Below are 25,192 nucleotides of genomic sequence, written 5' to 3' on the forward strand. Positions count from 1 at the left end.
TAAAGCTGTGCTGGTTATAATCGTCTCTCACGAGAACAGAGTAGTTGGACATTTGAGCCTACTTATCGTTCTGTTCCGTAATCACTACGTTGCTCATTTCAGATGTGCCAGAGTAGCATTTTTGGTGAGAACGGTTTGCTGAGAACTGTAAACGCTCTACATGCAGCTGCAGGCTTCTCAGTGTGTTACTCATACACCATGATCATTCGATCATGAGGCACAACCATCTGCTCAGAACTTCTTTACAGTAGAGGGAAATTTGCATCCTAGCTCCACGTCTTCTGAGAACTGTGCACCTCAGACACCTCCTTCCCTTTTCTGAGCCTCGGTTGGATGCGATGACACTAACACTAAGCGTTTTTTGTGTTTGCTGCTCAGTCTTTAAAATCAAACGTTTCAAACTGCTGCATGAGTTTCCATATGTGTATCATCATTAATTAATTTTCCTTTTCTTGCACACTGAGGTCTCCTTTAATCTTTTGTTGTTTTCATCTATGCTGAAATAACCATGTCGTTTTTATCTTCGGATTATTTCCTGTTGAAGGATTCCCTTAAATGGGATTGATGGATCCAAGACCCTTAATATTGCTATGGATTTTGATACATGTCACAGAATTACCTTCTGAAAAATTTGTAAACGTAGCTTGTCACTTCCATCAGATTTCAATGCAACACCGATGTTGGCAAGTGTGCTTTTCCTAATTTTTGCTGATTTATTAGGTGTAAATGCCTTATTTTAACTCCGATTTCCATGTTAGTGGTAGAAGTTAAGCATTTTCTCTACTTTTGTGTTCCATCTGATTTCAACTTTTGGCAGATTTTCCTTTGCATTTGTCTACTGGAATTTTAGTATTTTTCTTTCTAATTTGTATGACTCCAAAATCACCTGTGGGAAAACAAGCAACGGTCTCTCTTGGGAGCTACAGAAACGAAGGAGTAGGTTAAGAGCCAGAACGGCAGGGGGATGGTGAAGAAAGACACAAAATAATACCTTAGGGTGTATTTTGATTTCTGAAGTTTCTCCAGAGTAATGATTATTACCCTTTTTTGAGATTATACATCCTTTTGAGATATGAGTCCTTATCCCCAAAGTGAACTTAACCTGTTGCATAAAATTTAAATGCGTTCGTGGCCCTCAGGTTTATGCACAGACCTGTCTTAGGTTGGGAGTCTTTGTTTTGTAATATGGCTTTAGCTAAAGTACTCATTTAATTATTGATATTTTTAGCTACCTTAACAAAGAGCTTAGCTGTTATGTTTTGTTATGTTTAAAAGGTTATTGTTATAAATAAAATTCAATGTGGTATTTATTTATTTTTATTTATTTATTTATTTATTTATTTATTTATTTATTTATTTATTTATTTATTTTACTTTTGGAGGGGAAGTAATTAGGTTGATTTACTTATTTACTTATTTTAATGGAGGTACTGGGGATTGAACCCAGGACCTCGTGCATGCTAAGCATGCACTCTGTCACTGAGCTATACCCTTCCCCTATTCTTTATTTCTCTTCCTTCATCTTTTTTTTTTTTAAAGGGGGTTTTGAGGTTATTGCTGGGTGGACTTCAAAGTCCCAGATAAGAGTTTGACCTCACCATTCAGACTTCCGACTTCAGGTACGATGGTCCCAGTGATCTGGGCACCTCAGAATCTGAAACAAAAATAACAGATTGAGGCTCCCAAATACTTCAGAGTGATCAGATACAGAATTTTAAATAATTCTGTGTAAAACGTTTAGTGTAAACAATTGAATCAAAAAATGAGCAAGAGACAAGTATAACAAAGGAGCTGGTAGTATTGGGAAATACATCGAGCTTTTAGAAATAACAAATAACGTTTTTGAAATAAAAATTCAGTAGGTGGGTTTAAACAGCAGAGTGAATGACTAAAGATGAATTACTGCGCTGAAAGTTTCAGGCCAAAAAAAGTTACACAGAATGCAGAACAAGGAAACAGGGTGATTCAGTATATGACAGATGTGTCAAGACACTGTGAGGACAGCATGAGAAAGCCTAACGCAATCAAATCACAGCCCCTAAGAGGGAAATATAGAGCAAGGAGAAGAATAAGAATCGATGTGTTAATATCTTAGAATATTCCAGAACTGATAAATAAAATGAAGGCACAGATCCAGAAACACATTTCATTCAAAGAAATTTAAATAAGAGGAATTCACACACAGACACGTTGTAATGAATCTGAGGAAATGCCAGCATTAGAGATGATTTTACCAGTAGACTGACAGCTGACTTATGGATAGCAATGGCGGCAGGAAGACAGTTGAATGCTATCCTCAAAGTGTTGAGAGAAAATAAACTGTTAATACAGAATTGCGTACCTATCAAAACTATCTATCAAGAAAAATGACACAATGAAGCTACTTCCAGACAAATAATAAATGAGTTTACCACCAATTAGTCCTCATTAAAAAAACAGATACTCTTTTAAAGGGTGTTTTGAAAAGAAGGAATGTGAATATGGATCAGGAGTCCTCGTGGTGTGTCAGACCCCAAGTCAGTCACCGCAGACAAACACACACACACACGCACACACACACACACAGCCCTCTCCCGGACTGGCAGTGGTGCCAACACTCAGATCCCAGGTCCCCCTCCGGAGCTCTTTGGGAAAACCACTGTCATCCTGGGCTTTATAGAAAGGCCTCTTCTCTGGGCCCCTTTGACTTCATCCTGGGGTTTCCTTCTGTGCCTGGGGGCTTGAAATCCTAGCTTCCAGGGTCTGCAACTTTCTCTCCATCAACCACATCAGAACTCGTAGCTTATTAACCCCAGAAAGGGCCTGAGACCAATCCCCAAATGAAAGAAACTGGACTTGTTGCAGGTGACGAAAGCATTCACTCTCCACAGTTTGAATTTCTGTGTGGACACAAGTTCAAATGCGTGCCAGCCAGGAAGCTCCCAGCATCCCATCCAGGATGACTCCTGTGGCCTTGGAGAAGCTCCTCCCCTGCCAGGAGGCGGTCAGGTGTGCTGGTCCCCTGGATCATGTGCCGCCCTGCATTTGTGATGAGAATTCCATCTTCTAATTGCAGAGAACTAAGCACCTCACAGAGCACGCCCACAAACACAGGTTCGCTTTTAATCTGTCTTGGCAACAGTTCTATCAGGGAAGTAAAAAGTAGGTCAAGGGTTATGACTCTCATTTTAGAGCTGGGAAGATGGAATCTCAGAGAAGAAGAAAGGCTTGTCTGGGAACAGTCCATGAGCACATGACAAGTTCAGGTTTCCTGACTACATATCTTGTATTTTATTCATGAAGGAGGTGTTACGGTGGTGAAGTGGGCTCTGAGTCAAACAGCGCTCTGGACCTCCTCAGTTTCCTCATCTGTAAAAACAGAGATAATAGTTACACATTCTAAAGACCGCTGTGCAAGTTCAATGAGAAAGTCTATACGATGGAGTGACAGCTGTCATTAGTCATTGTCACTGTAGATGATTCTGGGATCGCCTCCCCCAGCCCCATCAGAACGGCCCACAGCTGAAGAGGCCCCATCTCCTCTCCAGGGGAAGCCTGCATCCAATGACCAGTTAATGAGGGGAATAAAGCCTGACTCCCCTGCCAGGGCCACCCCAGCTCCAGATCTCCTCGGGGACGGTGGAGGTCCATGAGACTTCAGTGCCCTTCAGTTCCTCTTTCTGCATGTCTTGCTTTCTTCAAACCACCTAGGTGTGGATCCTGAGATAAGCCCCCAGTAAATGCTGCCTGCCTGCCCGTCTCCACTGCATGCTAGATTCTGTGCACACACTTGAAGACCGTCCTCCGTCAGCCAAGCATGAACCACAGAGGGGAGTGAATTTGCCTGGAACCCTCCTCACAAAGCCCTCTTCCTGGGGTAGCTGAGATGCTGATCTGTCTTAGGTGTATGTGCCCCGTGTTCTTGCAACAGACCAAGACAGGCAGGCACTCCTGAGGTCCAAGTCTGTGACCCTGGCCCCCAGCACTGGGGACCTGCCAGCTGAGGTGGCCTGCAGGTCTGGGGCAACCCCAGACTCGGGACCGTTCTGCTCCTGGGCACACGCTTCTTTCCCCAGTGATGCAATCCTGTGTAACAGACCACAGGTCAATTGCACGTTCCTGTTACCCAGCACAGAGCTGGCTTGCAGCTCAGTCTCTCCAGGAATTCTGACGCACCGCAAGACCCCATGGTTGCAATGCTTCTACTCTCTCTGTGAAAGCCCCTGGCCTCAGAAAAGGAAGTGTTCTCAGGTGACTAACATGTGGGGCAGGGCTTCCCAGGGACCGGCCACCGTGGGACTTGAAACAAACAACAGAGAAATACCTTAACTCAGTTTTTTTTTTCAAATTATTTTTTGAGTGGGTAGGATCCCTGACTCCCCCTCCCTGCCCAGATAAGCATACAATGGAAGAGGGAAAATGCAAACTGAAGAGTTGCTAGTCCTTCTCCCACTTCCATCCAGATTGCCACCCCAAGTCCACCCTGCTGGAAGTTCCAGGGCCCCCAGTTCAGCCAAGGTCCAGAGCCCTGGGGTGGATGGATAGGGGTCTGGATGCCAGGGCCCCCATCACCCTGTAGGCTCCTCCCCATTGCTTTTCCCCTTGAACTCGACGTTCCAGCTCTGATGACTGACTTAGGTCACCTGAAACCCTGAGCAATGCTTTCTTCCACTTTGGGGCCTCTTCCCCTTCCTCCTCCCCTACCTGTCGCATCTCTCTCCCCTGATCCCACTCCCAAGCCTGAGTGGGGGGTCCCTGTTCTGCATGCCCACAAAACCCTGCGCTGCCTGTATCCCTGCACACATCACTCTGGGATGTAGTTTTCTGAGGTGTGAAGACTGAGTCTGGAGAGGACATGTCCACCTCACTCCCCTCTGTGCCCCTGGCAGGAGCGGGGAGACTGGTGGGGGAGTGAATCTTCCTGGAGCAAACGAGTGTGCACTTCAGGGCTTGATTGTTGGTTGTTGTTGCGGGGACCAAGGCCACCTCAAACTGACAGCTCTACCGCTTGGCTGCTGGGAAAGCCCGAGGAACTGCTCCTCTTCCTTCCGATTCAGCTTGGACAACACCAGGAGGATGCAGCTTGCTGTGACTCAGGTCCTGTTCCCCATGCACTGTGACAGAGGATGGGGTGAGCAAAGAAGGAGCAACTTGCCAAGATGAGGCGGCGTGCCTGGCAGACAAAATCCCAGAGGGTGCTACTGAAGGCGGGACTCACCCACGAGCTCTGAGGGGCAGATGGCCTCTACAGATGCAGGAAATGATGCTTCCTGCTGTCGACCTGGCCCTTCCTGGACTGTCCCTTCTGCAATTTCATGTTGATTGACTCCTCAGTGTCCTTCTGTGTTGCTTGTTGGCCTTTATGGAATTATTCAAGCGTTTGGTTACAGGAGGCCGACCAGCTTGAGCTAGCTTTGGCTGTGATGGGGAGTTTGTGAGACGGGACATGGGGACAGGGAGTGCAGGATCTCATGAGAGACCCCAACCAGGAACGTTCAGGTTTTGAGACATGAAGGCATCACTGTCTGTCAGCTGAAGGCCACAGCCTTCTCATTTCTGCATCTGTCTGTCTACTTCTGTGTGCGCCTGCGGAAAATAGCCATTCTAAAGCTGTTGGATTTCCCTCAAATTTACCTCTTCCTTTGGCCTCAGGACCTTGACATTGCTCTTCCTCTGCATAAAACTGCCCCCTTCCCAAGCTCCACAGACTAGTCAACCATCCTCACCCTTAAGAGCTCAGCTCAGACAGCCATGTGTGTGATCGTCTGGGCAGCATCTGCCTCCCCGGCAGGTCACGGCAAGGACTGTGTGCGCTTTTTGTTCACCCCTGTGTCCCTGACTCATAGCCCAGCACCTGCCGTGTAGAGAAATGAATCAAAGAAAGGATGAGAAGCCACCACTCATAGCGGCTCCAGGCTTCTCAGGTGCTCTGGGTGCCCGAGGCCAGGCTCTGATCCTGTAGCTTTGGAGGAGTGGTGGGCAGCCTGAAGGAGAGAGTTCTGGAGTGGGCCAGGCCCTGGGGGGTTAGAGGGGCCAGCCAATGGTCCCTCTACCCTGGATGTGCCCAGTGTCAGGGGGAACCCCAACCTGTGTTCTGATCAACATACCAACCCCTGGCCCTGCCTGGCAGCCTGGTTTACTATTTCCCTACTGACCACAGGCCAGGGGAGACATCAGACCCACACCCTGCGAGAATATAGCTAATATTTCAGAGATGCTTCCTGTATTCTGAGCATCTTGTGTTTAGTAGCTCGGTCCTCACAATCCCCCAGCAAGGTGGGCCACAGTCTTACCCTCATTTTCCAGATGTTCCCAGGATCACACAGTGTAGTTCATGGATCTGAGCTTCCGGCACCAGAGCCCGCCTCCCAGAGCGGCCTTCCTGATGTAACAACAGAAACGCATCATGGTGACAAGGAAGGGTCCTGGGGCCCGTTCCTGGCTGCCCCAAGGCCCAACTTTCCAGGTTTACAAAATTTAGTTTCCTGGTTCATTAGCAAATAGGCATTTCTCTACAAAAGTGGCTTCAAAAATTCCCAGCCCAGCTCAGAGGCCTTGGCATCAGAGTTGGTGAGGCTGGGCAGCAGAGGGCAGGAAGTAAGGCGCCCTGGGAAGTCCCTGCGGTTGGGGCACCAGAACGGGGGCCCTGCATCTCTCAGCCCAACTTCAGGCCCCGCGGGCCGAGCCCAGGGACCCTGGGGACGAGCCTGGGCCCCAGAGACAGGGCTGGGGGAAGTGAACTGCTCCTCCCAGACCCCGCTGAAGGATGACCTCTTCCTCCAGCGACTGGCCTGTCCTTGCCTGACAGAGGAGACAGGCTTGAAGGTGGCAGGATTGGGGGCAGCCACGAGGCTGGCCTGCCCTCCCCTCGCCCTAAGGCATTGCCTGCAGTAAGGCCCTGTTTCAATGCACACAGTTCACGAAAACATTTTGTAGCCTGTGTTTCTGTGGGTGCCAGCCCCACACCTAGGGCAGGGCAGGGTAGGGCAGAGGGTCATCTCCCTTTGCAATGATCAGAATGAGGCCTGGAGAACGGAAGGGACACATCAAGGGTCACGCAGCTCATTAGCTGCAGACCTGGGGACAGGACCTAGGACTTTGAGCCTTTGCTACGGCTCCCATGCACCAACTTGGATGGTTTTAAGGATACCGGAGTTATCTGCTCCCTCACGGCGGGTCCAGGGGTAGGAAGCTAGCCAGCAGATCCGTTCCAAATGGCAAAGAGAAGGTTTGGAAGGTAGGGTCTTCCAAAGAAGGTGGAGAGAGAGTGCTGGCCTCCTGGACAGCTTCATGCCAGTGGGCAGCACAGGGCCTGAGGGTAACTGAAGGAGGGGGTGGGTACCTGCCGCTCCCTAAGCCGTGTCCCAGCCACGTGGGCCTCCATCCAATCTCGATGATCCCACCCAAGGGCCTTTGTTTGCTGTTGCTTCCATCTGGAATACCCTCCCCATTCCTTGCCATCATTCAGGTCTCAGCTCAAGTGTCACCTTCTCAGAGAGGCCTTCCCTGACCACTTGCCTTAAAATCGCACATGCCCCACCCCCTCAGGTCTTTTGAAAAACTTCGTGCCTTGTATCTCCCCTCCAGCATTTACTGCACGTGACGTCAGCGTGTTTATTTGTTTCCTCTCTGTCTTCCTCCGTTAGAACACCAGGGACCCTCTGTGGCTTTCCCCCAGTGCCCAGGAGAATGCCCGAGACACAGGGTTAAGTCCATCCCTAATTATCTGGATGGGTGGGGGCCCACCCTCACTAATCCAGCTCTGCGCCTCACTGGTGACCTCCATTTTCACGCAGAGAAGAACCAGTTTGGCTTCTGTTAGTCTGAGTCATCCTTCTGGAAGCTGGGCTTGCCTACGGCCTTGCGGTGGCCAGCCCTGCCTGGGTATGTGGGAAGGCCGGCTGGGGCTCCTCCTCTCACCCTCCTCAGGTGATCAGGAAGGAAGGGGCAGCTCTGCCCCGGGAGGAATGGGTGGAACAAGCACGGCCTGGGTGCTTAGTCCTGTGTAGCCGCTCAGTCTGGAGCCAGACGCTGGAAGATCTCGGCAGACCTCGGATTCTCCCGGGCCCTCCCCAGTGCTTTTTGGTAAGCTCCTTTCCTCCTATTTTTCCATCTGAAAAATGGAGAGGACAGTGTCTACCACTGGTATTTACTAAGGGCAAGCTTCAAGGGGAATGACAAGCGCATGGGTTTCCAGGCCTGTCTGGGAGACCTGGCCACCGTGTGGACAACAGCCTCCTAGGGGAGATGGTGCCGATGCTCTGAGGCAGGGGCTGGGGGAGCAGGTGACAAGGCAACCCTCCTGCTGTGAGAAAAATCATGGCGCCCTTGGTGTCCATCGGTCATTTCCCACTGTTGATAGTGATGTGGAAATTGGAGAAATATTTCTTTGAAAAGAGAGAAAAAACAGTGTGAGCTCCATGAGAAATACTAATAGAAGCTGGCCCTCAGCCGTAAGTCTGAGGGGTGGAGGGGGCATAGACTCAGGAGCCGTCGCTAGTCAGTTCCAGTAGATGGTCAGTTCCAGCTCCAGATGGCCAGAACTTCTCATTTTCCAGAAAGAATCAGAGTTTGTGGTGTGCACTATTCTGATAAAATAAAGCAATGATTGAATAAATAAAATATTTACTCTATGAGCTACTGGTTTGCAACCTCTGGTTAAAATACACATGGGGCAGAGAAAAGAGCCTGAGACTGGTGGTGTGAAGACCCAACGTCTAATTTTAAGTTGGCCTCTAATGGGTACACTATTTCTCCTTTCTGGGTTGTACTTTCCTCGATGCCAAGATGAGGCTGGCAAGCTTGGGGTTTCGAGGACACAGTGATAACTGATACTCCCACGGTGCTTACTACATGCTGGGAGTCCTCCCGAACTATGTACATGGTTAATCTCATTTAATTCTCACAACAACCATATGCGGAAGGACTATTATGGTTCACATTTTCAGAAGAGGAAACTGGAGCGTAGAGAGGTTAAGTAATTTGCCCAGGGCCAGACAGCCGGTATCAGGGGAGGAGCTGAGCTGGACAGCAGACAGTCTGTCTCCAAACCTCTGGGTATGCTTTAGGCGCACAGACACCTAGTGAGATCACGGAGGGAGAAGTGCCTTGTAAACCACAGCAGTGATGCCAGGAGCAGCAAATCTTCCCCCTTTCCGCAGTGGCTGTAACAGTCTCCAGTGGGATGTGTTCAACTGTTAGCCCATGGTCTGATGTGCCTCTAAAATGTATGAAGGATGATGCCGCTCCCAGAGCCAAAGAGTGAAATGTGAAGAAATCCCTATACTCGTTAAAGATTGCATCCAAAATATTTGAAACCGGCACATCGCAGGTACTAAATAAAGTGCATAACTTGAGTTGGATTGAATTGAGGAGACAGGTGCATGTAAGTCCAGCAAAGACACCATGGTTCCTGGGAGGAGGAACCACATTCTCCATCTAAGGCCAGGAGCAGAGGCGGTACCAGTGATGCCAACCAGAGAACAGGGCTTTGAGAAGAGAGAACCTAGAGAGATTCATGGTTTGACAGAAGAGCTGGGAAAGCGAGGGCAGAGGACAAGGATGAAGACGGAGCCACCCCATGCGTATTCTGCATTACCTTGGATAGGCCTTTTCTCTCAGTGGACCTTTCCTTTCTCTCCACGTTGCTGAACTTACAGCTAATGCATGTGGAGGAGGAGGAAGAGGAGGAGGAGGAGGAGGAGGAGGAGGATGTGAAAACAATGACAATGAAAGGACAAATCCTTTCTACCACCTAAGTTTGAAAACAATTTTAAGCTACTAGATGTTGACCATATCTTGATTACATAGTTGGAGGAAATTAAATATGAATGGCTTAATTAAAAATTAACTTGATCAGAATGAGAGTGATTGATCAATATTGTATCTGCTATAGTCTCTTTCCTTGAGTGGAAAACTTATTGAGGTTTTGGGCTACTCTTGTGTGCTTTGTCTATCTGTCTGCTCATCCAATAAAACGGACAACATCTCTGCTACTGGGCTAAACTGGCAGGGTACAATGACTGATAGCTAACTGTGCCTGCAATTTGCAGTGCTAGCCACCAGATGGCACCTTTTAAGGGTTCATATGAAAAAGTGACCAATCATCTCAGTTTTCTAGGGACTCAGGGGTTTCCCAGGATGCACAGCTTTTAGTATTAAAATCAGGAAAATCCTGGAAAAACCAGGGCGGTTGGCCACCCTAGTCAATAACCAGGTAAAGAGGTTTCTCTTTAACCTACGTCAGGTTTAAAATCATTCTTTTCTTACTACATCCTTTCTTTTCTTCCTGGAATTTCCAAGCAATTGTGGAATAAATCACTGCTCTATGAGATGCGAGTTCAAACCAAAAGGAGCAGCATCAGAACAAATACAACTCTTTTTCCTGTTAACTGTGCAATGAAGCAGAGAGGAAAACATGTTAGCTGCCTCTCTGGCAGGACTGCAATACAAGAATTGGGCTCAGCCAGCATCTGGGGCAAGCGATTAATCTCTCTGAGCCTTGATTTCTTATTCTACAGAGTGAGCGTAAGTACATACGCATCTTGAGAGTGGGTGTAAACATACCCACCTTGCACAGCTATTATGAGGACAAAACAAGGTCTGTAGGAAAGAGTAGAACACAGAGGCTGAAGCATTGCAAGTAAGGAACGAACTTGTCCCCTCCCCCCAAGTTCCCGTCCCTCTCCCTCTCCTCCTGCCTGCAGAGAAGCGGCTTACAAAGCTAATCATGAAAGCCCAGAAGGCAAGAGCAAACACTTTCCTCAGCAAACACAAGATAGCCAGATAAACAATGGCTTTCAATGCAGATCCGTATCAAACGCAGAAACTGCTGGAACAAAATCATTTTGGAAGACTCCGAATCTCAGAAAGGATTCACAGTCAGTTTACCATTTAAACCCAGGAGGAGAGCAAGCTTCTTGTAGAGTTGCAATCAGTCACAGTTGGCTTTATATGCAATCTCCTGACCTTTGCCAGCCAGGAGGGCTGACTTGGTCACTCTGATGGCTGCATCTGTGTGGGCAGAGAAGCCCAGAACACCTGTCTCCAAACCTGACCTGCTGCTCTAGGGAGGTCTACCGGATTTGGTTAAAATTGACTTGGCTGCCTGGCAGTGCTGGGTAGGTGGAAGCAGACAAAGAGAAGACATCAGATTATATTCTGGGGGCTTGTGTTTCTCATCCTTTTCCATCTCTTTTGTATTAGTATATTTACTCATCTTTTGGAAAAGGTAACTGGAGTCCTTGTACCATTATCTTAGTAAAAATTTACAGAGTTTGGACAATACGACTGCCTGCATTGTGTGAGGTGCGCTATTATAACACTCAGGCATTCAAGAATTGGGCTGAAGAATCTAAATATGGGATTAAGCCATTACAACAGAAGGTGCACAGCTGTCCACCCAAAGCCAGCTGCTTAAACGTTTACCAAGGCTACTTGGGTAATGACAAATGCAGCTCCAGGAGGCACAGCTGAAAATATTTGCACCAACATTCATTGTGGTTTCCTGATGAACTGAATTTATCAGTAGGGATTGCTTTGTGCGAGGGCGACGGGACTGTGGGATGAGCCATTGGGCTGAAGAGGAGGGAGACCGGAGTTGGAATACGTGGAGACAATTTCATTCCAGGAAGACTGAAGGGCAGTTAAATCTCCCTGCCTGGTAGGGTGCTGGAGCCAGCGGGACCCCATCTCTTCCCAGCTCTGCATTCAGTGATGTCACATGGGTGGCTTGAACTCATCCATGATGGTTCATTGACACCTGAGAAACTGGCGAATGCACCAATCAGAACTATTTTTGGAGCTCTGGCTGTCAATATCTCCTGCCAAGATCAGTGTTACACCGCTGCCCTGATTTCAGGTTCAATCGCCCCCAGACCTCTGTCCGAGTCTGATCCATCTGTCCACTGTCCCCAAGATGATTTTAATAAAACGAATCTGACCATGTCACCCTCTGATTCAGTTTTCTTTTAGATAAATTCCCTGCTCCTTGGAGTGGAATTAAAGGCCCTTCCTTCTTGGCTGCCTGTTCAACTTTTCAGTCACTTCTTTGGACAGACTTATGGGACTTGGGGTCGGGGGAGGATATAGTTTGAACTTTGTCTCGCACTGGGTCGGAGGAGCCTTCCACAAGCAGCCCCGTTGTAGGCTGGGGTCCTGGAGCACCAGGAGTGGACGGAAATACGACAGCCTGCATGGTTACTGGAGCCCGGTCCTGAATCATCTCAAGCCCTGTTTGGGTGAAATCACCTGGGGCTGCAGTGCTCCCGGCCTCAGTGCCCAGCAGGAGCAGACCGAACTGTGTCTGGGTACACATGACACCATCCAGAGCCGTGAACTATCCCTACAGGTTTTGCAATACAGTGTCCAGCCCTCAGGAAAAAGGACTCGGGCACATGCAAGCCAATCCGCGCACCGGAGAAACACAAATGATAGAAGGACACCCAGCAGGGACTCAAATATTGGAGTCATCAGGGGAAGCCTTTGCAGGAACCATGAATGAATAATATGACCGAGGATTTAAAAGACGAGATTGTAACTTTCGGCAGAGAACTAGAAACTATACAGAAAGAGGAAGCAAACGGAAACCCTAGAACTGAAAGGTGCCATTAGCTGAAACTGAGAAGGAGCCAGCGTGTATCAGACACTTCCTATGTGGCCGGGCTGCCCTGAGCACTTCAGAGGCAACAACAATTGAGGCTCACCATGTGGTCTCCGTGGAACGTGTCTCATGTCACTTCTGGGACGTGGACTTAGCCTGCGTGTCTTGTTTACCTTTAAGAGGGTCTTAGTCATTTCTGATGTCTAGCAGGGCAGGCTCTGCACATAGGAGCCTCCAAGTACAAGTGTGATGCTGGGAGCTCGAGGGGGGGAAGCACAGGGTGCTGCCCGCGGAGGCAGAGTCCACTTCATGGTTTGGTCATTAACTTAATTCAGGAAGTGGAGTGAAGGGCTGAGCACCAGAACCGAGAATACGTTTAGTCAGTGATGTCTCACGGTTGGGCAGAAATCACAGGGAGGCCGACTGCTTTGATGAGACGGAACCAAGAGTGGAATTGTGGTCAGAAGCATGAGGAAACAGAGAGGAATTCTCCTCCCCGCTCACTTCCTCCCCCGACCCACAGGCATGAGAGCCTTCCCTTTGGAATGAAGCAGGCTTGCAGGGCAGGTTGGCCGGATCGGATCAGGATCCGGATGGAGGCACTGTGGTGGACCCCTCCCACTTACCTGGGGTGATGAAGCAGACCTACGTAAGCGCGCTCTATTGTCTGCGTAGCACCTACATGCCGAGGTCTGGGTTAAGTACATCCTGTGCAATGTCTCCATCCTCACAGCAACCCGTGACAAGGCTTCCTTCTATTATTGGCCCTGTCTAATGGATAACGAAACTGAGACCCCGAGTGCTCTGGCACGTTGCGTGGGTGGACCAGCTCGTAAGTGACACGGGGGACGCAGCCCCCGTGCGTGCCTGACTCCATAGCCCAGCCCCAGGGACTCCCTCCCCCAGTTCCAGAAAGGACTGCTGGGGGGGCACAGTGAGAAAAGGGCACAGACCTGGGAGACGGGGCAATCCAGGGACTCTGCTTTTGGGGAGTAATCTGTCTCTTTGAATTTGGATTAGGGACAGAGGAACATTGACCCGGACGAGACTTTGGCTTGGAACACTGAGGGCGGGCAGCCGGGAGGGAGCCCCTCGGCCTCACCTTGGCAAGTCATTGCTCTTCCCCGGTGATCCCTTCTGAGCCATGCTGATTTAACGATTGAGGAGGGCTTCAGGAGTAGTCCAGAAAGACAAGTGGGGAGAACTTACTGTGGTGGGGGGCTGTAGCTGCCTTCCCTTACAGCAGGCGTGATGACCATGTATGCACCCCATAACTCGTAAGTGTTCCAGAAATGAGAAACTCCAATTCACCAAATACTGGAAGTGGCAAATAACCCAGCGGGCTCACACGTTGCCTCCTTCAGCCAGCCCTGACAAAAACAAGCCCAAACAAACAAACACCCTGGCTCTGAAGGTAGACATTATCTCTTGCACGTGTTTCAAAGGTGAGGAGCTCCCTCAAGGTCACACAACTTGTGAGAACAGAACAGGGAATGCGAACACGCCGTTTAGCCCAGCTCAGGGTATACAATGTTTGCAGAAATATTCCATTTGCTCTGAAAGAGGTGCTCTCTAAAGATTTGAGAAATTTATTGGCAAACTTCCTCTTTAAAAACATTTCATATTGAGGTACGAGTGACATTTAACATTATGTGAGTTTCATTATGTGTATCATAATGATTTTTCCACCACCATAAGTAGTTATGCAATTTTTTTTTTGCTTGTGATGAGAACTTCTTTTGAATTTTTATTTATTTGTTTCTGGTTAATGGAGGTACTGAGGATTGAACCCAGGAACTTGTGCATGCTAAGCACGTGCTCCTCCTCTGAGCTACGCCCCCTACTCCCTGTGGTGAGAACTTTTAAGATCTACTCTCTTAGCAACTTTCAAATTCCTACCGTAGCCTTCCTCTTTGACAGATTTTACCCTCATTTGGACACAGACCCGCTGCTGTAATTGGATGACCCCTGGGTGGGAGTTAGGAGACCTGGATTTCTGGCCATAACGTTGTCACTGACAAGCTGTGTGACCTTGGGCAGGTGTCCTTCCCTCTCTGAATCTTTCCGGGTCTTCTTCAGGAACAGTGAAGGGCTCAGGTAGGAGGATGCTGAGCGCCCATCCAGTTCTCAGATCTATGCTCTGCACTAGCATTACATCCTCCCTTTCTCCCTCCCTCCCTCCCTCCCTTCCTTCCCTCCTTGCACCGTGAGCAAGACATACTCAACCTCATTCTGAGCATGAGGAGGGGAAGCAGAAGCCCAAACAGGTGAAGGGACTTGTTCCAGGTCACACGGGTGGCAAATTGCAAGGGGTGGAGGTGGATTTTAGATTCCTTTCAGAACCACGGCTGAGTTCACCCCATTTTCCCGAGACCATAACTTCAAAGGCGTCGCTAACAGGAATAGAGTTGGTTTCAGAGCCGATCTCAGGAAGTTTACTCTAGGCCGGGAGTCAGCAGACTTCAGGCCAAATCCAGCCACCACCTGCTTTTGTAAATAAAGTCGTATCAGAGCACACTTAGCTTGTGGGATTATGGATTGTCTAAGGCTGCTTGTAGTCTGTGACTGTCGGGTTGAGTCATAATGACGTTCGGCCCACAAATCCTAAAGTGTTTATTATCTGGTCCTGGACAAAATGTTTGCCAGTCCCTGGTCCAGAGTCCAGCAAAGCTGTCCCTCTGTCAAGGGATGTGAAGTGACCCGCGTTTCCCACATGCGCTGAGAGCCCCGCCACCTGGCTTACTGGGGGAGGGGACATTTCTCCTCCAATCTCTTTTTTTCAAAGTCTCAGGAGACCTGTCAGGCAGATGAGAGGATTTGGTTTTCATGGGTCCTTCTTCCCAGGAACTCAGTGAAGGGGAAACAGAAATCTCAATTTTGGGGAAATTGCACAGAGGAAAAGGGGAGGGAATGGGTTACGACACCCCCGTTGCGACACTCAGCAGGGCTGAAAGTGACAACAGCAAGGTTTCTCGTTTTGGAAATGTGAGGGCGTTTCCGCTTCTCACAGAGCACAGGGCGGCCACAGCCTGGTTTGGGTGAGCGACTATTTTCTTTATAAGCAGCTCCCCTGGGTCCGGCATGGCAGTCTCCCGTTGCCTCGTGGCCTCAGGATGGAAATCCGCAAGGGTCCCCACAGTTACCTAATCTCTCTCCTCCTTTTCCTGTTTCATTCAGAGACAGCCGGCCATCCCTTGGGAAAAAGACCCTGCGAGATGCAGGCCTTCAGGTAAGGCTGATGCCCCCGGAGGTAGGGCCTGACGGGTGGGGAACGGGGACACAGCCATCTGCAGGTCCTGAAAGCTGGGTTTGGTCCTGGGATGCTCATGTTTCAGGTACGGGGCTGCTACATGCCAGGTCCTCAAGGCTTGTATTCTGAACTATCCCAGATATGCAAAGCTCGGCTGGAGGCCTGGCTTGCTTTCCCAGAGACCATGGCGAGGTGATGAGTGACAGACACGTGTCCGGGAGCCACGACGCTGGGGTTAGGACCTGGCAGAGTGTGTTGGGCTGAGAGGGACGCCGAGGGCAGGGCACAGCCCAGAGCGCCAGACTGTGTGTGAACAATGCCTGTCTGTGTTGATAGTTGGAGGTCCTGCTCCCCTGGGGCCTCAGTTTCCCCATCGGTGACATGGGGCTATGCTAACCCTGCCAGCCTTACAGGATGGTCATGAAGGTCAAATGCACGAATAACAATGTAACAGTGTTTTGTCAGTGGGCAAGTGCCTGAAAATGATTGGGATGGTTAAAAGCTGGGTCAGGAACTTTGTGAGATGTCACCATTGTTAAAATAGGAGGCTGTGATGCTGATAAAAACAGAGCACTGTCTGCGTGTGCCCTCTGGGCTGGGATATCCCTGGACTGAAGCCGTGTTGGGGTGACCTCACCCTCCAACTCCGAGCTTCTCTGCCCTGAGGCTGCAGGCTGGGTTCCTCCCCTTCCCAGATGTGCGAACTGCGCCTCACGGGGGTTTGCCTCGGCCTCTTCCCGTGGGCTGGGAGCTCAGGAGATGCCCCCGGAGTAAGTAAGGATGCTCAATCCCTTCAGATGGGATTAAACTCGTTCAGGAATGAAGAATAATCGCAAAAGATCAAATCTCACGTGTGCAAAGAAATTTACAGTTGGCCGGATCCCCTGTCACCGAGCTCCCCGGCTCCTCAAAGCCACCTGATGACTCTTTGAATTTGCATTTAAATTCATAAAAATAGAATAAAATAAAAAAATTCAGATCCTCAGTCACATCACATTTCAAGAACTCATTGGCCATATGTGGCTGGTGGCTACCACATTGGACGGAGCGGATATAGAACAACTCTGCACCCTAGAAAGTTCTGTTGGGTGGTGCTTTGCTGCAGTAGGAGGCGGTTGCTCTGGGAAGGCGAGGAGCAGGTCGGAGGCAAGTGGACCACTTACCAGCTGTGGGAGCTGGACCTGTCTCTTAACCAGTGTTGACCTCAGTCTCAACATCCATGCTATGGGTCGGTTAAAATCTGCACCCCCAGCATAAGGCTGGACCCAGATTGGGCGAACTCTGGGGAACACAGGGAGGGGCTGAGCACAGGGCTGGGCACACAGCGTGTGTTCATTATGGCGGGGTCCTTTTGCTTTTCAGAATCTGGGATATCAACCAGAAGACCTTCTACCTGAGGAATAACCAACTAGTTGCTGGATATTTGCAAGGACCAAATACTAAATTAGAAGGTGAGTGGTGGCCAGGAAGGCCACTTTGCCTGGGGTCTGCAGCGCTGTGTTCTGACCCTGAGACCTTTATGTGTGATGTCCTAACCCCTGTTGGTTCTTTGTGGCCTAGTTTGAAACTGAAGGATGCGTAGGAGGGCAGCCTAAGAAGGCGGAGAGGGGTGGAGCCGAGGTTGGGAGCCACCACCTACAGGCACAGTGCTCCCAGGGCCACAGCTTGAAGGGGCAGGACCCAGAAGACAGGAGCAGCTCTGTCCTTCCCCCGTGTCTAGGAAGCCCCCGTATTCCTCTGTGTTCAAACTGTCCCTCCTACCCAAAATTAATACACCACAGACAAGGCTGGCTTCTGTCCCTTACTCACGGACACCACATTGTCATGCTCTGGATCCACGTCAAGCTGGATGAACTGCAACAAGGGTCACCCACGCTGCTCCTCAGCTTTCCCTTTAGTAAAAGGAGGGAAGTTGGGTGACTCAGTGTGGGGTTTTCTCAGCACTGGCTCCCAGGTGCCTTCTCACCCCTGCAGGCTGGTGTGCTATTGTAGAACGACATCATCTGCATCCCACTGTCCCCTCCCCTTGCCTTGCTCTCAAAGGGTGCGAGACCCACCTTTCCTGTCCTTCTGCTATTTCTCCTTAAAGAGGACCCTAAAGCACAGAGAGGCTGAGATTTTCCCTCTTACGTGAGGGCATGGAGACCACTGAGGGGAAGAGGCATGTTCAGAGTTACCCCAGCTTCTAGGGGGTGAGCCCTGGAGCCCCACTCCCGACCTTGGGTGCTGTGTTCCCTGCCCTGTTGACCTGGAGAGCAGGTGCCCAGGGGAAGGGAGGGGAGGCTGGAAAGCACCTGGGGCAGAATCTAGGGGCCTCGGTCTTTGAGGACAGCTAGAGAGTGTGCTTGGCATGAACCTGTTTGGATGCAGACCAGGAAGGTGGGGCCTCGCTGTCCTTCTAACCTTGGGGTTTTGATTAGGGGGCCAGAAAAACTCCCAGGGAGAGTCCAGGCTGCTCTCTTCACCACCTCTGTCTCCTCTCCTTTACAACCTCAACTTCCCCTCTGTTCTTCCCCAGAGAAGATAGATGTGGTGCCCATCGAGCCTCATGCTCTGTTCCTGGGGATCCAAGGGGGGAAGCTGTGCCTGGCCTGTGTCAAGTCTGGTGATGAGATCAAGCTCCAGTTGGAGGTGAGGACCTGTTGCAGATAACAGCCCCCTGCCCCAAACTCAGTGGCTTAACACAACTGCAATGTGCTCTTTCCTGTGATGCTGTGGGCGGACTGGGATCTGCTGGGCGGTTCTGTGCCACATGGTGGAGCCGGGGTTCCTCCTGCAGCTGCGTGCAGTAGGAAGCTTGGCTGGCACTGAGGCTCACCCTCCAGGCTCTGTTTGCAGGGAGCTCTGAGTTCAGTTGTCAGACTGGGCTTCCTTACAACATGGTGGCTGGCTTCCGGGAGGGAGGCCTCCAAAAAGACAAGCCTCAATGTGCAAACGCTTATTAAATGTCCGCTGGTATCTTACCGCTAGTGTTCCATGGGCCAAAGCCAGTCTTATGGCTATGTCTAGCCTCAGTGAAGGAGGGGACTACCCAGGTGTGGCCCCCAGGAGGCGTGGTTCCTTTGCGGAACCTCAGTCTCTATGTGTCACTCTCTCTCCCAAGGGCCCCTAACCCACTTGAACTTGCCCTCTTCCAATAAAGCCAACCTTCATGACCTTTCTCTTCCAACCCTTATCTACTCAAACCCATGACTTGAGACCCCAGCCAGGGCCCTGGATTCCTTGGTCCTGTGCAGTATGAACAGGCGGCCAGCCCTGGGAAAAGACGGCACTGTTTTGGAGAGTGACTGCCTGCTCCGTGTGGGGCAGGAATGACCAGGTTATTGTGTGTAATGTGTCAAATGGGCTGCAACAACGCCCCATCTTCTCTACTCCCCGCTCTCAGAGGTGCAGGCACGACAGAGCATTGGCCTCTGCTGATGGTCACGTGTTTGCTGAATGTTTTTGCCCAGGGCTGGAGTGGCCAGATTTCCCCAAATTAAGTGTCACAGTGGGACAGCCTCTTTGCAGCAAGGCTGTCCTAAAAGGACAGGCGGTGTCCTGCAGGGGTCTCCAGGCCGGCGTTTCTCCAGTACTTACTCTGGGCAGCCGGAGGGCCCTGTCACAGGGGTGGCAGGGGGAGTGCAGGGACCTCTCTGCCCCTCAGCCCTCACCTGCTCCTCCCTTGGCTTCCAGCCGGTGAACATCACGGACCTGAGCAAGAACAAGGAGCAGGACAAGCGTTTCACCTTCATCCGCTCTGACAACGGCCTCACCACCAGCTTTGAGTCGGCCGCCTGCCCCGGCTGGTTCCTCTGCACGGCGCTGGAGGCAGACCAGCCCGTCAGCCTCACCAACACGCCCAAAGAGGCCCTCAGGGTCACCAAGTTCTACTTCCAGCAGGACCAGTAGTGCCGCCCAGCCTCCCTGCCTCCACTCCCAGCACATCCATGACTCCGGACACGCCTCTCCATCCTGCCCCGGGGTCTCCCGGCTGTCGTGGGGCTCAGCGGGGCCACTTTGGCTGGGTGGACCCTTGGAAGGAGGTTCAAGAGCCCTGGTAACAGGACTCTGTCTCCAGCCTCCTTCTCTAGCCCAGCCTCTACACTGCCTCCACAGAGGTCTTTCTAAAGTTCAGATGGAACAATGGCCCTGCTCAAAGCCCTTCAGTGTCACCTGTGCCTTCAGTCCAGGCCCCCCGGCCAGCCTGGATGCCCTCTGCTCTCCTCTCCCCAGCTCCTCCTCCCCTTTCCTCCACCGTCCATACCCCAGATCCCTCATCTCCCTCCAAGTGGCTCCCATTCCTCATTTTGCCAACTGGTACTGCTCCATGGGGCAAAATTCTTAGAGTCTGTGATAAAATGGAAAATAAGGATTTCTGGTACTTACGCCAACTTTAAAAGAGAGTCTGTTATCTGGAGAGTATGTCCTTTCTAGAAGGGGATGGAAGATTAAAATATTCTTGTGTTTGTGAAATGATGGTGAACGGAGGAGGGAGATTTTCCTTTTTTTGTGATGCCCTAACCTGTAAAAATGAAAAGTTAGCATACTAGGCTGGTCCCCTAGTTTTTTTTTCCCTTTCTGCATTGTTCCCAGAAGTGTAGACCCCACTGCCCGGGCCCCGAATGCCCTCTCCACTCCAGACCTCTTGCCACTGCCTGTGGTGCTGGCCCCCAACCCCACCCTCCCATCAGAAGTCCCCCAGCTCCAAAGGCACAGCACAGATGTGGCTTCCCCTGATCTCCCCGGAGGAATGAATCGCTCCTTGACCATTTTAGACACTCTGAGACTTGTCTGGAAGGTGTTGTGCCTGTCTGTCTCCCTACCAGCCTGTGAGCCCCTGAGAGCGGGGAGCGTGACCCCCATGGTCTCAGGTCCCCGCAGGGCTGAGCCCATGGCCCGGCCCTCAGCAGGTGCTCAGTGAACGTGTGTTGTATGTGTTGAGTAGAAAGTTTCCTACTCCCTGTGACTTAAGCTCTGTTTTACAATAAAAACTTGAAAACTCATCTCCTTTGCTGGTGGTGTCTGTGGCCTTGCTGGACTTGGGGCAAAGAGTGCTGGGTAATGGGGAGGCCAATGGACATTTCAAACCCTGGGCCCAGACTCGGCTATCTCTCCTCTAAGAGTACTTCCCTCCTTGGGCATCACTCTCCCTGGATAACAGGATAGCAAGTGTCCCTGCCAGGAAGGTATATAGCACCACGGTCCACAATAGCCCCCAATGGAAACAACCCAAACACTCATCCTGGAAGAATGAACACGTAAATCGTCCACACACGGTGATGCTCGACAGCAGAGAAAATGGATGAACCGTAGCCGGCGGCAGCCACAAGACGGGTGAGTCTTACAAACACCACGTGGGGCTCAAGAATCACACACGCACACAGAAGCATGCAAGGAGCACGATTCCTTTGCATCAAGTTCAAAACAGGCAGCTGGAGCAGTTGTGGGAAGGGAGGCAGAGACAGGTGTGCACCCAGAGACGGCAGCGGGGATGCATGCTGCCCGCAAGCTGGGAGGCGGCCGACTCCTGGGAGGGACCAGGCCACGTTGTTTCTTGGCATGGATGCGGTTAGGCAGTTTTCTGTACGTATATTATATTCACAATTTTGAAATGTCTGGAAAGAAAAAGCCTTGTCCCCACTCAGCCCCCCAGGGAGTGTCAGGGAAAGGGGCCTTTGGGAAATGATGCGATTACCAGGTAGAATATTGAATGTGGCCCAATGAGGGGGAAATGGAAGACTTTAAGAAGGACTGTTTATCAAACATACCACGGCTGATAGAGTCAGGCCAGCAAGGGGCGCTGCCCTTCCTCCTACTTCTGGGCTGGGTCCTGGGTGTCCTAGAGTCAGGTACCTCAGGGCCAAGAGCCTGCCGTGTGATGTTGGCCAAGTCACCACCGCCCCGAGGCCTGCTTCCCACTTGTCCTGGGGGAGTGTTGACTTGGATTGGGGTTTTCCAAACAGAGCTCCTTGGATGCCTCTTGGAGGCCCCTGGAAATGGAGCCGAAAAAAGGGAGGCTGAGAGGTCGGGCTCCATTCCTAGAACCCGCTCCCACCCACGGCTTTATTTGAAGAGGAGACGTCGTTGCTAAAAACAAGCCAAACTGAGCAAGTTAAAAGGCAACCGGCTGGAGAACATCTTTAAGATGTCATCCGGATCTTGGATCCTAATATGACGATGAGGTGGCCCGACACCCCAGCTTTTCCTCCCTTGTGTATAACGCAAAAGCAGCCACACCTGCCCCACGGGGATGGTGCGGGGTCGAAGTGAGATTAGAGGGTGAGATGCTGCGTGTGATAAAAGTGTGTGCGGCTGCTATATTTTCAATCCTGTTAAAAGGAGGAAGTTCTAGGCAGAAAGCCCTTCCAGGCTTCACGGTGACAGTACCAGCTAACATCCGTGAGGCTCCATAGCCATCCTCCCCTCGTGCTGCAGGAGGTGAAGCCCAAGGCTCAGATACTCATGTAATTCGGCCAAGCAGCCTGCTGCAGCTTAGTAGCAGGTGATGCAGCCCCAGAGCCACGCATGCGCGTGAGCCCCAGCACTCTGGAGCCGCTTCCTAGCTCTCCTGGTGGCGACTGTGCTGATGGATGAGTTAGTCGAAGCCTTGGAGCCTCCGTTTTCTCACCTCTGAATGCAGAAAGGAGCTCATGCAAAGGGCTGAGTTGCCTCGTTGAACCTTTGCAGCAACCTTCTGTGGTCAGAAGGAACGTTATTATTATTATAATTAGTCCTGCAGGAGTCAGTGCCCGAAGGAATCTGCCTTAAAGCCTTGGTGCTCAAAGTGTGGTCCATAGCGCGGCTGCAGCAGCCGCGTTCGGGAGTTAAAATGCAGAATCCCCGGCCTCACGTCAGACTTACTGACTTAGGTCTGTAACCAGGTCTCCAGATGACCTGGAGTTAAAGGCTGAGAACCTCTGGTTTAAAGTGAAGCCCTCGTGCAATGTATAAGCTCTGGTATTTCTGTTCTTTATTTTTAACGGAAGTATAGTTGATCTACAATGTTGTGTTAATTTCTGGTGTACAGCACAGTGATTCAGTTAGACATATATATACATTCTTTTTCAGATTCTTTTCCATTATAAGTTATTACAAGATATTGAATATAGGTCCCTGTGCTGTACAGTAGCATCTTGTTGTTTGTCTATTTTCTATATAGTAGCTTGTATCTGCTAATGTCAAACTCCTAAATTATTCCTCCTCCACCCTTTGCCCTTTGGTAACCATAAGTTTGTTTTTTTATGTCTGTGAGTCTGCTTCTATTTTGTAAATAAGTTCATTTGTGTCTTTTTTTTTTAGTATAAGCTATATCATATGGCTTTATCTGACTTATTTCACTTAGTATGATAATCTCTAGGTCCATCCATGTTGCTGCAAATGGCACTATTTCATTCTTTTTTATGAATGAAATAATAGTAGTATTCCATTGTATAAATATATCACAACTTCTTTATCCAGTCATCTGTTGTTGGACATTTAGGTTGTTTCCACGCCTTGGCTATTGTAAATAGTGCTGCTGTGAATACTGGGGTGCATGCATCCTTTTGAATTGGAGTTTTTTACAAATATATGCCCAGGAGTGGGACTGTTGGATCATATGGTAAGTTTATTTTTAATTTTTAAAGGAATCTCCATACTGTTTCCTGTAGTGGCTGCACCAAACTACATTCCCACCAACAGTGTAGGAGGGTTCCCTTTTCTCCACACTCTCTCCAGCGTTTATTCATGGACTTTTTAATGATGGCCATTCTGATTGGTGTGGGGTGATACCTCATTGTAGTTTTGATTTGCATTTCTCTGATAACAAGCAATATTGTAAGCTTTGGCATTTTTGTTAAGCTGACTCACGTAATTATAAACCCAACCCACGTCCTTCCCGTACCTGTCACTAGATCACTGACAATACTGAACACTCCCCTCTTAACATTGCCTCACTTTGGCTTGAAATGTTCTTTAGGAGAGGAAAAGCTTTAAACCATCTTCACCCTGCTAGAATGTCAGCTCTCCACGTGCAGACCTTTCATCTGTATTTTTTTTTTTTTATTGAACGTTTCATCTGTTTTGTTCCAGGATGTATCCCAAGTGCCCAGCTTGGGAGGTTCTGCGTGATCAGTAAATATTTGGTGAATAAATACATTGGCCCCTGATATATTAGTAAGGATTAACGTATTGCATTGGTCAGAAAATTTGAGAAGGCAGAGAATTCAGGCCCGGGAAGTTTTGAAAGAGGCGGAAGAAGGGAAAGGCCCCAGGGTCTAGGAGATTGGCGGGATTTGGGGCGCTGAGCGAGGGAAAAGATCTGACCACTAGGTGGCAGTACTATACACAAGCTTTACTGAGCGATGCTTTCAGGCAGGTCCCTCGCAGCAGCAGGGGTCTGTCCAGAGCTATTCAGTAGTGGGTCTCTACTTAGGAGGGGCAGACAAGGCGACTGGGGGGAGGAGGGCTCCTTGCGTAGGCGGCGTCACTCAGGACCACAGCGGGAGTCTCTGGGTCGGAGAGCTCCAAACAGCGGCAGCAGCTGCGGAGATTTGTGGCCTGGGGCTCATCCCGGCGGGCAGATGCTGGAAAGGTACACTTCATGGGGTATGCAAAGCAGGTGGGCTTGGAATGGCTAAAAATCTGCTGCTTTGGGTGAGATTTAAAACAACTGTATTTGAGTTAGGCAGAGGACGGACTTTTGAGCTGACAGGTGTCAACCTGCTGTGATGAAATCACAGCCCAGGGCTGGCGCACAGGGCCATCTCTGGCTTGTGGACAGAACACAGGGCCTGGGACATGGCTTAGGAAGGCCAGGCCTGCACAGCACGGAAAATGAGGCTTTTGTACAATTAGGAGGCAGGGGAAGGGTGAATGGGAGGTGGGGGGCTCAGGTGGGAGAGGAAATCACAGACAGAAGATGGGCAAATGCCTTAGATGAAGGTGGCCTTTCCTGTCACTTCTGGCCTGACTGCACTATACGGTCACAGAATGACAGAATGGCTAATTTGAAAATTTGAGACTGAACACGGGAGACCCCGGTCTTTAAGGCTTTCACAATCTAGTCAGGGTTTCCCTACTAACTTGCTGGTGACCTAGGGGGGGTTCACAGGGGTCAAACAACCCCTTCTAGCTAGACCTTAATTTTCTCACTTGAAAAAAAAAAAAAAAGGATTAGACTAGAAATGTGGTTCTCATTAGGGTCGCCTGCAGAGCTTTAAAAGAAAGTGATGCTAATGCCCAACACTCTTCCCTCCAGAGACTGGTTTGGGGATGGGGGCAGGACATCAGCATGCCACGGCCAAGACCCCCTGGACCAGAAGGCTCCTGACTCAGGGACCCTGAAGCCAAGTCCTCCCTGCTGCCTGGTGGCATCTGAAAACACAAAGGGAGCTGGTCCT

The 25,192-nt window shown here is 50.1% G+C and overlaps 1 protein-coding gene and 1 long non-coding RNA gene across 5 annotated transcripts; one reads left to right on the plus strand and one right to left on the minus strand.

Annotated features, from left to right (window-relative positions):
* Positions 1–1,322: 1,322 nt before the first annotated feature.
* Positions 1,323–14,221, minus strand: LOC123618040 (uncharacterized). 2 transcript variants are annotated; one of them, XR_006726386.2, is made up of 3 exons: positions 13,790–14,221; positions 6,273–6,361; positions 1,323–3,348 (listed from the first exon to the last, which is right to left on the minus strand). It is a non-coding gene; the product is annotated as an uncharacterized LOC123618040 (long non-coding RNA). The 2 variants fall into 2 exon arrangements; XR_006726387.2 differs by lacking the exon at positions 13,790–14,221 and adding an exon at positions 13,207–13,714 and having other exon boundaries at positions 1,324–3,348.
* IL1RN (interleukin 1 receptor antagonist) lies at positions 7,907–20,815 on the plus strand. 3 transcript variants are annotated; one of them, XM_010958973.2, is made up of 5 exons: positions 7,907–8,064; positions 15,758–15,809; positions 17,193–17,281; positions 18,349–18,461; positions 19,506–20,815. In XM_010958973.2, the coding sequence occupies exons 2-5, from the start codon at positions 15,796–15,798 to the stop codon at positions 19,719–19,721; spliced, it is 432 nt and encodes a 143-aa protein (XP_010957275.1). In that variant the 5' UTR covers positions 7,907–8,064; positions 15,758–15,795; the 3' UTR covers positions 19,722–20,815. The 3 variants fall into 3 exon arrangements, with proteins under 3 accessions (XP_010957275.1, XP_010957274.1, XP_010957273.1); XM_010958972.3 differs by lacking the exon at positions 7,907–8,064 and adding an exon at positions 15,519–15,618; XM_010958971.2 differs by lacking the exon at positions 7,907–8,064 and having other exon boundaries at positions 15,679–15,809.
* The last annotated feature ends 4,377 nt before the right edge of the window (positions 20,816–25,192 follow it).

The sequence above is a fragment of the Camelus bactrianus genome, chromosome 28, assembly GCF_048773025.1.
Source record: "Camelus bactrianus isolate YW-2024 breed Bactrian camel chromosome 28, ASM4877302v1, whole genome shotgun sequence".
Lineage (NCBI taxonomy): Eukaryota > Metazoa > Chordata > Mammalia > Artiodactyla > Camelidae > Camelus > Camelus bactrianus.

Coding starts and splice junctions, on each gene's coding strand:
- IL1RN (XM_010958971.2), top strand. CDS start 15,694: ATGGAAATCCGCAAGGGTCCCCACAGTTACCTAATCTCTCTCCTCCTT. Junction 17,282..18,348: donor ACCAAATACTAAATTAGAAG/GTGAGTGGTGGC, acceptor GTTCTTCCCCAG/AGAAGATAGATGTGGTGCCC. Junction 18,462..19,505: donor AGATCAAGCTCCAGTTGGAG/GTGAGGACCTGT, acceptor CTTGGCTTCCAG/CCGGTGAACATCACGGACCT.